Genomic DNA, 12,999 nt, shown 5'->3' on the forward strand with positions numbered 1-12,999 from the left:
ACTTATTGTAACATAGTCATATAAAAATCAGATGCTTTGAGATTTTTACTTTTCAGTAGGCCTACATGGAATTTCAATACTGGAACTCTATGTTTCAACCATTTAACAACTCTGACCAAAATGGGATTAATGTTGCCGTCCAAAAAAACATAAAAAAAAAAAAAAAAAAACTTTGTCTTTCTCTTTATTTATTCCTTCCCTTGCTAGCTTGTACTTATTTTAACAATGCCTGAGACTTGGTGTTGCGAGCACTTCCTCTGTCTGATTGCCTCTTTAAGATGAATCACTTTATGAATTCCCCAATTGTAAGTCGCTTTGGATAAAAGCGTCTGCAAAATGACTAAATGTAAATGTAAATGCAAATGTAGAACATTCTAGTAACTACTATTAATTTGAGTATTGACCATTTTAAATGGTCTGCAGCGGCATGCCTTCAGTGGACTGATGCCATCTTTTAGCCTCAGATAAAGATTCTAAGATTTGCTTACAGCTTTTCGGATTCAACTTCTCCTCATATGTTTGATATAATATTATATGACATATTAATTAATTGTAAATAGTGTCATGTATGTGATTTTTTTCTGTGAAGTAAGACAGCTTCTAAACATTAATGGAAGGGGTCACAAGAGAGTAATTAGTAAATGAAGGCTTCTGACTAGGAACAACAGGACCAATTTGTTAGAGCCTGCAGTTGAACTTGGCTGCTAAATCTCTCTCTCTACAGTAATATCAGGTTGAGTCTTCTAAGTGAGTCAGTGTCTTGTATGTTTAATTCTTCTACAAATTAAGATGCAGAAGGAAGAGCAAGGCAAAAGACAAGGCATGGTAGCAAATTAGAAAAACTTTAATGATTACATTTTTGAAGTATCAAAGATTTAGAAATGTTCCAAAAAAAGTTTTATGGTTAATTTGGTAATAGAAACATATGCACTGTAAAGAAAAAGTAAGTGTACTTGTTGCCTTAAGATTTTAAGTTTAGTCAACTTGAAATGGTATATACTATGTGGTAACTGGGATATTTAAGTAAAAGTTAAAAGCAAGAACACTTTTTCAAAATGAAACATTTTTTTACAGTGTGTGAGCAAATGTCGAAAAATGAGATGAGATTAAGTCGAAAAATTAAAATTGATTGCCTATATAAAAATGGCAATGGAACGAATGAGTATATATATATATATATATATATATATATGAATGAATAAAATGTAAAAGGTTACAATTACAACACAGGTTTTTAGCACGAAAGGCCAATTTTGATTTAACCTGTACATCAGAGCCCAGGAAACAGGTAGAATTTCTTTGTAAGGGATGTTCTTTCTAGACACGGCAAGAGTTTGTCACGTGTTCTTCCTGGGCGTGTCGCCATGCCTGAGGTGACCTAAAAAAAATAAATAAATAAATAAATGTGACAAGAAACAAAACGTATTCATTTTAACAGAGCAGTATACTAAAGGGATGACTTTGAATGACAATTAAGGCAAATCAGTTTAAATGATCTTTCTTTTCCAATTTACCTTCGTGAATAACTCCATAATGTGATGTTCATGAGCCCGTTCACAGAAAACATCCACTATGTAATTGATAAAGTGACTTCCAGTTATAGCATTCCTGTAAGATGCAGTATCTGTAGAGACAATACATTGGTAGGTTATACAATAAAGTACACAAAGCAACCTCATTTGTTCATTGTTGCAGAAACACTGGCCGACATGAACAGACTGTGGTTTTTGTATTTGCTAATGATGTTTCTTCACCCATCTGAGTGGTTTCATCTAGCCTGGTAATACCAAACTCTGCTACTTCGCTTTGCTCCGTAGACAGTCTGGAAGGGCATAATTGACAAGCGTTTACTTTCTTGTGGGCGGGCGCTTGTCTGAAGTTTAAAATCATTGGTGTACCCGTAAGCCAATCACATAACGTTTGGTTATGATGTATGTTATGCGCTGGCTCAGCCGCCTCGAACATCCGCTGTAAACACAGGTATGCGGCGAAAACAAAACCATCGAGCGAAATACCGGAGTGAAGATGGCTGTGAACGACTTTTGCAGATTATGTGAAGTAAGTCTACGCTTCCACAATTATTGCCTTGCCGGACTTTGTCCTCCCCAGTTTCTCGCTGACAATCGGTAACAGTTGATAAATTAAACTTAGGGCCACAACATCACCTCCATTCAAAATGTGAACCAAACACCCTTCTTGTTCGGGCTTCAGTTGGCAAATGCCGGGAATATTCTCCACAACAGAGCGAATAGCATCCCGTGTCTCCATGTCCGCTGTCGATTTAGATTTCCCTCACCTAAACTACAATATCAAATTCGGTGTTTTTGAGGACTCACCAGGGAGGCTGGACATAAAGCAGACAAAGTCTTTCTCCTCGTGAAACCAGGAGTCTGACTCAGGCACTTGGTCACGAACTTCCACACCTCCTGGGTGGTCTGAGTGACAGAGATATGGTTAACAATATGGAAGACTCTATTAATGTATATACACGCTGAGAAATGAAAATGAGAAATAACAATATCATGACCACTGAGTTTCATCAGTCATGCTGTACCTCCTCTGCAGGCCTGAATGAGAATAACCTTCGGTTTATGAATCAGAGCGGGACAGTTCACTGAGTTCAGATGGGAGAAGGTCTCGTCAACAAAGTAGACATCTTTGGGGTTATTCTTCTCATGATAATGGACACCTAAAATGGCATCTCTATTGTTAATTCTGCTCCCGTGAGACATGATGACCACAAAGGTGCTGTCTGAGTCTCGATGTTCAGGGAGAAGTTTAGAGAAGTTTCTGACTTCTCTATCTATTGCCTGTGCATAAATAAACAAACTTTTTAAATGAAATGCATGCTATAAAGTGCATAGTATAATTAGACTTAAATATGTGTTCACATTTCTATTTCCACACTATTAATCTATTAGCTTTACCTACTTGACAGTATTGGTTTCATGAGGGAGGAATTTTGTTTTACGTACCTCTCCAGAGAGATTTCTGCGTTTCACAACGCTGTAACCCAAAGCTCTCAGCAGCCAATCCATGTTCTCCTCGTCTATCTCTGCTCCGACCCTGTTGTACTCTTTATAGTCAAATACAATGTTGGTGATCAGCAGAGCTGAGCCTTTCCTCTGAGAACTTGCTGGTCTATAAATCTATGAAGAAACACCACAATTAAGCCAACTTAACAGAGCAATTGCAGAATAACAGAATCAGTGTTTCTCAACCCTAGCAGTGCACATTTTGGATCAGTTGTTTTCTTATCATGAGAAAAACATAATAATGCATTAATAGGTACATAAATAATTAAATATAACAGGTATATTTAATAGCAGAAGATTATCATTGTTCACTATATAAACCATAAGTTTGAAAACACAGTAACAGAAGCCTCTAAAATTTGTGCTGGATCAATTTCGACTGTAAAAGCCATTGAAGTTATATGTTTATTTATATAGATGTGACATAAGTGATTGTGTGGATTAAGTAGTTGTTAAATAATTGTACTTAATTTAATATATTTCATATAAATATTGAAAATGATGCTAATGTAATTTCCAGCAAGGACAATTAGAATTTGTTATGTGAGACTGGAGCGACAGAGTTTTTTGACCGTTTAACAGTTCCAGTTCATTTTTATTAAACTAACTTAACTTTTGGATGTTACTCGAGTTCAATACATGCTCACTCAAGTAGAAGAAGCTACAGAAATCACAAATTGGACTGATTGCTATCACCCTTACAAAATAAACAGACTCTAGTTTAAAAATGCTGTAAAATCAAAACTTTTTTTAAGATGTATGTTCAGTTTTGAAGACTCTTCTTTTCTTCTGTTCTCCCTTCTGTTACTGCATTCTAGTTTCCTGAGTTTTAGTTCCTGTTTCATTGGTTGTCTGAATTTTTGATTATGTCCTGCGAGTTTCCATAGTAACTGATCATGTTCACCACCTGTGTCTTGTTTGGTTGTTACTTTGCTGCCCAGTTTGTTGGTTATTGTCAATATTGATGGTGTTATTTCTATTCTGCATTTCTGAAATTCTAGTTTTGTATCATAGAGAAGTTTTCTTGTGTGTCTTTTTTTTTTTTTTTTTTTATAAAATACCAGTGCTGCATTTGGATCCAACCTTCTACTCGCTCCTCACCTGCTGCTGCACCGTAACTGTACTGTTCTGGTCCTCGAATCAAACAAACCCACTATTATTTTATAAATACTATTGTTGTTGTGTAATGGAATGTAGTTTTAGGAGTTCTTTTAGGTGAGAATGTAGTTGTTTAGACTTAAAAATGCAGTTTGTTAATAAAGATAATGTCTATTTGAAAATTTGTGTCAACAATTTTGGAGATGTGAGCCGTTCAGCGCTCATTTGACCAGAGGCGGACAATCCAGGGGTCAGAAAGTAAAAGTCCTGCCATATTTTTGTTCCACCCATGAACTCAGCAGCTGATTTCACCAGAGGAGGAACCAAGTCATTCCTTTCAAGTCACAAGCAAGTCTCAAGTCAAATCCCAAGTCCTCAAAGAGTTAAAGTTAATGAGATAATTAAGTGTCTAATTAAATGATGATTGTGCATTAGTGATGAACACCTGCTGTTATTGAGAATTACAGAGGATCAGATGTTGATGTTTTATTGGTTAAAATGATGCCACCATCATGGAGATCAGTGTTTGCTTTAGTTGGGTTCTTGACCCTTGACTTCCTGTGTTAGATTTCTCTTTGTAACAATGCATGTGGTGTTGTAAAGCAGAGAGATCAGTGCTGCACGATGAGCATCTATGCTTTTACGGCTGGAATGATTGTTTTTGCTTTTCACTTGTATGTTTAGATTTTGAAAAATTAATTCTGTGAAACTACAGCATGCAAGGAACGTGTCGTTCTAATAGCTATAATGAAATCAATGGAAATCTACTGTACTTAATGCATATGAACTCTTCTGCTATTTAGACGCACACAGACATCACAAACCAGCATATAAATCTCAACAATGGTGACAACCAACAAAATTCTTTGTTGCAATGTATGCTGGGTAAGACCTTAGTAAAAACTCCCATCATGCACTGCAGTATGAATATTTTTTGTCACCACCATTGAGGATTGTATGATAAGCGTTCATGTCTAAAAGCACACAGCTCTTCCCCCTTAATATGTAATCAATACAGTGGCATATGTTTAATAGGACTTTTTGTTTTTCTGCAATTCATTAATAGCAGAATATCACTCAATAAACCAAAGCGTGACACCTTCATGGTGTTCACTCAAACGATTTAAAAACAGAAAATGTTAGCTAAACTGCTACATCAAGCTTTTGATTCAGCAATGCACAAATGTTTGCTGTGAAATAATACTGCATTTGCTTATAAGCAAATTACTTCGACTTACTAAAAGGGTCAAAAGCCCAACTAAAGCAAGCACTGATCTCCATGATGGTGGCATTATTTTAACCAATAAAACATCAACATCTGATCCTCTGTGATTCTCAATAACAGCAGGTGTTCATCACTAATGCACAATCATCATTTAATTAGTCACTTAATTATCTCATTAACTTTAACTCTTTGAGGACTTGGGATTTGACTTGAAGACTTGCTTGTGACTTGAAAGGAATGACTTGGTTCCTCCTCTGGTGAAATCAGCTGCTGAGTTCATGGGTGGAACAAAAATATGGCAGGACTTTTACTTTCTGACCCCTGGATTGTCCGCCTCTGCATTTGACCTTAGTGTGAAAAGATGGATACAGTTCAGAAGATACATTTCAAAATTGCAAAAGATGCTGGAAAACCAAAGAATCTGCCTTATCTGGATGATATATTTTCTGTGAAGCCAGACAATTTACATTGGAAAACAATTTAAGGTTAATGTGCAGGCGTGTCAAACTCTGCTTCTGGAGGGTCACTTCAGTTCCAGCACACCTGTCTGTAATCTTCAGGTAACACTGAACACCTTGCTGCTTTAAATCCCGCAGGAAGGCGGCCCTCCAAAAGCAGGACTGACTACACCTGAAGGTATTGTTTTCACAGAAGTTAACAGAAACAGAGATACTTGCTTCATCTCCCACATCTTGAAGCATTTTTTGCTTAAACTCTTGGCTGGATTGAGTCATGTTGCGGAGTTTCCCATCAGACTGGAGGGGCTGCGGCTCCACAGGCACTGGAGCATGTCTTGCATCCTGCACAGGCTGCTGAACTGAAGCCAGAAAAACAAACATAATTTTGTGCATCATTCTACACTCTTAAAACAGATGTGTTTAAAACAACACAACCTGTGTTATATTTTAACACACCTGTGTGTCAAGTTAAGGACAACACATTTTGTGTTAATTTTAACTCAACCAGTGTGTTATTCTTCTTAACACAGGTTGATATTCTTCAAATATTTAAATAGTGCACCTTTAAGAATAGCACATCTATGACACACATTGTGTTATTTATGACACATTAGTGTGTTAAAAAAACAGATGTGTTAAAAACAACACAACCTGTGTTAAAACAACACACCTGTGTGTCTAGTTAAGGACAACACATTTTGTGTTAATTACATTTTAACAATACCAGTGTGTTATTTTTCTTAACACAGGCAATGTGTTAAAATTTAACACACTAATGTGTCATAAATCACATGATTTGTGTCATATATGTGCTATTCTTAACCAGTTCAAATGAATGCAATACAAAAAAAGCTATTAAAAAATATATATATATATATATATATATATATAATATATATAAAATTAAAACTTGACTGCTACATTTACACCAAGTCAATTTTCACATGTGATTTGAATACTGAACATTAATAATACAAAAAGTAGTTCACAAGCACTGTTAGAATGAGCAACATCTACCCCGCTAGAAAGGTAAAGTTCTCAGGACGTCCCGCCGGTGTCAATGACGTTCCCACAATGTTTCCCGAGATGCTCATGATGTGGAGTTCTTTAAAGGGTTGGGTGACGTTATTTGGAGGACCTTCAGGGATTAACACTGCTCAGAAACAAGTGCTTAATGAGAATTAAAAGAGGTTTAGATGTTAGTTTCATTTCACAAATGTCACCATGACCATCACTGGTCATAAATTTATAACATTAGTTTTTATTTGGCTGTTGTGAATCTGTGTTTACAAAACACTCTTATTATGACAAAAAAAGCCAGAAAAAAAAACATGATCAGTTGGTTTTGACTGATCAGTGATCTGTTTAAAATAATAATAACAATAGTGTAAATCTGTGATTATGTTTGATATTAAATTAATTTAGTGTTTTAGTTTTATTCAAATAATTTGTTGGATTTAATAATAATAATAAAAAAACATTTTGCACAATGCATTTTGAACGTCTGTGCAACTGAGATACAAACATTCATCAAGAATCAGCATATGAATCGCAATGATGGTGACAATAAATAAAAAGCTTCATGCTGCAGTGCATTCTGGGTGCACCAATCAAAACTCATTCATGGCTCCAAAAATGCATTGCAACATGAATAAATTATGCACCTGAATTGTCTTAGTATTTTCTTTTATTCTTATTATTTGCTTTAATTGTTGCTATTTTTGATGTGACTTTTTAGTAGCTTGCTTTGTGATGTTCAAAGATGTTTATCTGAATATTTTGTTGATTGTCACCATTGTTGAGATTCATATGCAGATTATTCATGTCAATGTGTGCTTTTCGTGCACAATTGTTTTAATTGTTCAAACACAGTTCAAATTCAATCTGCAGAAACAAACTTCTAAACAAGCTTCTATTTTCAACAGTGTGAAAGGCAACATTTGATGAACATGCTTCCAGCATCATGTTTTTTCCAAGTTTTCTTTGCTACGTTAATGTACTTTGTGAACGCAAAACTACAGCAAAAAAACAAACAAACATGATTTTGTAGATTTAAGGGTCAAGAGCCCAACTAAAGCAAACACTGACCACAGTGATGGTGATGGTGACGTTTTGTGAAATGAAACTAACATCTAAACCTCTGTTAGTTCTCATTAAGCACTTTTTTTCTGACAGAAATAAAGTCAAACTGGTTAGTATTAAGTGAAGCTGGTGATGCTGTTTGTGTAGTTGTTTAATCCTCCTCTGCTGAGATCTTCAGAAATTTAATGTGTTTTATTTCAGTTGATTTCCTGTTGAAGTCTGTGACTAAGTCGGTTGTAATTGTGTTTCTGTTCGTTTCTCTCTTTTTTTTTGTTTCTCTTTCTTCAGTAATTCTGCTTGTTAACATTCTCATTAAGTTCAACTCTCGTTTTAAAGACACTGCTTCAGTGTTACTTTAACACTCTGTATTGTGGGACCAAACACACTCTGAGCAGTGTTCATCCCTGAAGCTCCTCCAAATAACGTCCCCAACCCTTTAAAGATCTCCACATCATGAGCATCTCGGGAAACGTTCTGGGAATGTCATTAACACCAGCAGGATGTTCTGAGAATGCTCTGGGAACATTACATTTCTAACGGGGAAATCCATATACCTGACATGATATCCACGTCATGAAAAAAGAGACGCGGATTTGGTTAACAGCTTGTGGAGTGACGCAGCAGCAATATGACTGGATGATAGTTAACACATACTGTGTTGTTTCTCTCTCTCTCTCTCTCTCTTTTTAAACATGATCAACTTAAAATTAAACAAAATGTGTTAAAATGGCCATAACACAAAAAATGTATTATTTAACACATCCTTTTTGAGAGTGTATGCATATTTACTCTATTGCATTATAATATATTCACATTTCATACCTTCCCGGAACTTCAACTCAAGGCGCTTAGCGAGATCATTTTGTTTGATGTTGCGCAGTGCTTGGACTGTTATCTTCCCAGCATCATCACTGTACTGCTTTACCATGCAGTCCACCACATCCGAACGATCAACTTCCTCCAGCTTTCCTCGAGGAATAGGTTTGATGTCTTCTGCCACACCATTAGACAGGTGCCAGATGAAATCTTTGAACTCTGCTTTTACAAGTTCGTCAAGTGCATCCAACATCAATCTTTTAGTGATGTCCATTTTATGTCACTAGGAGAAAAAGGACAAATCAGTCTTGATTGTGCTCTTAAAACAGTTCGCTTAACAAACAGAACTATGTTTTCCAGTGTGTTTAATGTCTTATTAAGTGCATGCTTAATATCTCATGCATACACAATGTCTTTCTGATTTTCTTGTACTTGTGATCTTGTTCACCTGTTAACTGTCACGGGCCCACCGGTGGGCCCACTTGCCATTACATGTTTTAAACAGTAATATCTTAGTCTGAACCTAAAGCAATCTTGACAAACTATATATCGTTTGAAAGCTTAAAGACTCTAGTTTTCATATTTGGTGACTAATTTTTTTAATATTTTACAGAGCAACTGTAATTTATTAATTTGTAAGAAGAGTACTCATCAGTACTCATCAGATTCAGAGAGCGAGTTCTGACCTTTACTTTGAAATAATGATACATATAAAAAATCATGAAAAATCTCCATTCATGTTCATGTCAAGTGTTCAAAGGATAACATTCATTCTATTTTTTGAGAAAAAAAGGTCTAAAAGTGTTTCGAATATAAAGAAAAAACAATAGGATCTCAATTTTTGATGCAGCATGAACTATAATGTACATTCAGGGTTCTTGTCGCATGTCTTTTATGTGTTTTTTCGTGGTTGAATTGAAATCAAATACTGCCATACTACACTTGATACTTCTGAATGTGATGTCTACATCATAAATATTGAGAAAAGTATGGAAAAACATGTTTCAGATCACTCAAACCATGCATGGAAATGGAGGCACCCTTATATGGTTACTAATGGGGTTTGATGGTCATCTAGTGGAAATGCTTGGTACTACGCCAAAACAAAATTTCACTGAAAGCTTATTTTTTGAGATATCAACCTAAGTCTCTGCTGCAAAGCATTCAAAATTTATAACAATTTAAGTTGGAAATGTAATTTTGAGGCCTATACTCAAAAAGTGGAACCGACAGTTAACAGGTTAAAGTATTGTTAAATTATTATTATTTATTTATTTATTTTTCTTTATCACAGTTCGTTATGCCACATTAAGGATTTTGCAGTATGGGAGAAAAACACAATATACATAGTACATTTTGTTAATAAACTGTATATCGAATTTGGTCTTTTAATAGCACTGTTTTAATGCATTAAGTCATATTAAGTGTTAGTGGTTTTGTACGCATTGTACTGTGGCCACGGATTTGCGGGTCTTGTCTTTTTCTACAGGTGACTTGCAGGACTCTGCAAGTTATGGCCTATTAAATTAGTTTAAGCACCAAGGCATTTTGTCTCCTTTGGCAATGCACAGTATGGATTTAGTGTGTGTTAAGCACTTTGACGTTTTAAAGACCTGGGACAGGCTTGCACTTCTCAACCCAGCCAACAATCTTATGTGGGGCCCAGATGGGTGGCACCTGGGCTATCTAACTGGGCCCCAGCCAGTTTTGTCCTCGGTTTCCATGAGGGCCCCACATGGGTCAGCCCAGATGAAACAATGAAATGAACTCTGCTCAGTATGCATACTACAGAGTGCTAAAAATAAGACTGAAGCAGCACTGCAGTTCATTAGATAATTAAGTGATTAAACTAGTACTGATTAGGCATTTAGTGACAAACACCTGCTTAAGAAAAAAGAGAGGAGCAGAAACACAACAGCTACTCTTGACTTCCAGCCACAGCCTGCAAAACAACTGCAAATAAAATACATTAAATCTCTGAAGATCTCAGCAGAGGAGGATTAAACAACTCCACAAACAGCATTACTAGCATCATTATTACTAACCAGACTGACATTATTTCTGTCAGACTTCTACAAAAGTGTTTGAGAATTACAGAGGTGGAGGGGACAACCATTGCTGTTCTCACAACTACATCCCTTTGTCTTGTGGCTAAAGGAGTGTATTTATAGGCTAGATATGAACGACCATGCGAGGCATTTTGTATGTTTTATAAGCAGTGAAATAAGCATGTATTTGACCGAAATTCCAGAATTGTCAGCAGACTGCATGTATAGCGCGGTGAATGTTTATATGACTGTCAACCAATGGGATGCTACATTTTATTCTTTCCGACATTAAAGCACTTGAATACGACAAGCTCGTAATCACGACTTCATAAGTGGGAAATAGGAAATTTCCGATAGCACGTGAAGGCAGCATAAGGCCTCAAGTGTGGGTATTTGGGCAAGCCAGCACACTTTAGATTCACCTGGAAGTAGTTTAATCCAGGTACTTTTTCACTGAAATGTAGCTTAATAGTATAAGTAATTTGCAGTACACTCCTGCCCCCCACTAATCAAGTAAAAAACATTCACTCCGCTTTTTAATTATTTGTATTTTTCTCCGAAGTGAAAACGAGCTTCTATGAATCTGTGCTGAACAAGATCAAAGCAAAAATATTGCCTACTCCTTGAAGAAAGATAGCCCACACTAAATTTTGTCACATTCAGTTTTTATTAAATATTGCCACATTCAGCTACATTATCCCCTGTAGTATAGTTGAACATGAATAATTAAAATTAAAAGACCTTTGCGACGCTGATGCTATTTTTGTCATATTTATTACTGTAAAGTTGCTTTTAACCTGTAAAGCCATGTAGAAAAACATAAATTTATATGTAAATAACTCTACTTACGATAGCTTTTCCGTGTACAGTCTGCTTGCTCTTTCTTTGTTAAGAGGTTTCGCTTTCTGGACTAAAGTCCGCCTCATATGTTTCCGTGTCAGTTTTTTAACAACTTGAATGTGTTTATTTACTATGGTATGCGTTAGAGGATGTCCTCTAGCTGGAGTTCAGTTCATTCATAATGAATTTGTGAATTTGAATAGAGAGATAGGGAACGCGGAGTTTTGGATTGCATAAACAAATGAACAAATAATAAACAAAATGAACAAAAACATGGTCAAGGAGGAGTAAACAGCATAAGAGTCGATTAGGATGATTTTTGATGAGACTTTGGGAGCAGGCTGAGTGAAAGTTTTTCACATGTGGTGTGTGCGTCGCTGTAATGAGTCCGCGCATGTAAATGAATGGGTGTATGCATGTACATGCATGTGTAAATGTGTACGTGTATGAACAAAAAGCCTCCTGAATGAAAACTGTGCAACCCAGTGTCCCAAAAATACTTATATATATATATATATATATATATATATATATATGTATTATAGTTGAATTTTGAAGTAAGAAGTGTTGGATTATTTCGATCATGATTTTTCTCTTTTTTTTCTAAAAAAAAATAAATAAAAAATATTCCGTTTTTTTTATTTTTGTCTATTTAAATTATGTTTACAAACTCAAAACACAAGATTAATGGTCAAAAACTGTACTTTTTTGAAAGCCATTTATTTTCTGAAAAAAAATGACACCTTGCACTTGAAAATAGCACATTCTGTTAGAATTTTACAGTCAAATAAACAAGATGTGTGAAAATGACCTATTTTACCCTTAGGCAATAGCTCCTAATGCATGCGTTGTCGTCATCTGTTTTGGATTGGCTGCAATGAACAATAAACTTGTTCTGTCGATCAGCATCATCTCTAGACTGATCATTCACAGACATGTGTGTGTGTGTGTGTGTGTGTGTGTGTGTGTACGTATACATATCAATGTGTAAATAAAGGATATACACAAACACAGAGAGAGAGATGCTTATGCATTCATAGTGCATGTTTTATTTGTATTATATAAATAATCAAACATTCAGTAAACTTATAATGAAAGAAAAAAACAAAAAACAAACCATGGGCTCATTAATGACCTTTATTTAAAATCATATTTTGTTGTGTTATGAAAGTTTAGTTTTACAATTATAGTATTTAAAAAAACAACAACATTCTTTTGTTCTTGTTTAATAAAGTAGCCTTTAAATTCGTTACAGGCTTGGTATGTAGTAAAAGTCAGTGCTGTACAATGTAAACCGTATCAAAAGCATCACATAAAACTTCCTGCTGTTGTCTCCTCCTTGAATGCTTCTGACATGGCTGATGTGCACTGCAAAAACTGATATGCAAAAAAAATAA

General features: G+C 35.5%; 1 protein-coding gene across 1 annotated transcript; it reads right to left on the minus strand.

Moving 5' to 3' along the window:
- Window positions 1–909: 909 nt before the first annotated feature.
- Window positions 910–11,962, minus strand: LOC131547693 (caspase b-like). The gene is made up of 8 exons (XM_058788288.1): window positions 11,612–11,962; window positions 8,721–8,997; window positions 6,036–6,175; window positions 2,976–3,149; window positions 2,555–2,810; window positions 2,337–2,435; window positions 1,515–1,624; window positions 910–1,378 (listed from the first exon to the last, which is right to left on the minus strand). The coding sequence occupies exons 2-8, from the start codon at window positions 8,986–8,988 to the stop codon at window positions 1,271–1,273; spliced, it is 1,155 nt and encodes a 384-aa protein (XP_058644271.1). The 5' UTR covers window positions 8,989–8,997; window positions 11,612–11,962; the 3' UTR covers window positions 910–1,270.
- Between the last annotated feature and the right edge of the window lie 1,037 nt (window positions 11,963–12,999).

This window comes from Onychostoma macrolepis, chromosome 01 (genome assembly GCF_012432095.1).
Source record: "Onychostoma macrolepis isolate SWU-2019 chromosome 01, ASM1243209v1, whole genome shotgun sequence".
Taxonomy (NCBI): domain Eukaryota; kingdom Metazoa; phylum Chordata; class Actinopteri; order Cypriniformes; family Cyprinidae; genus Onychostoma; species Onychostoma macrolepis.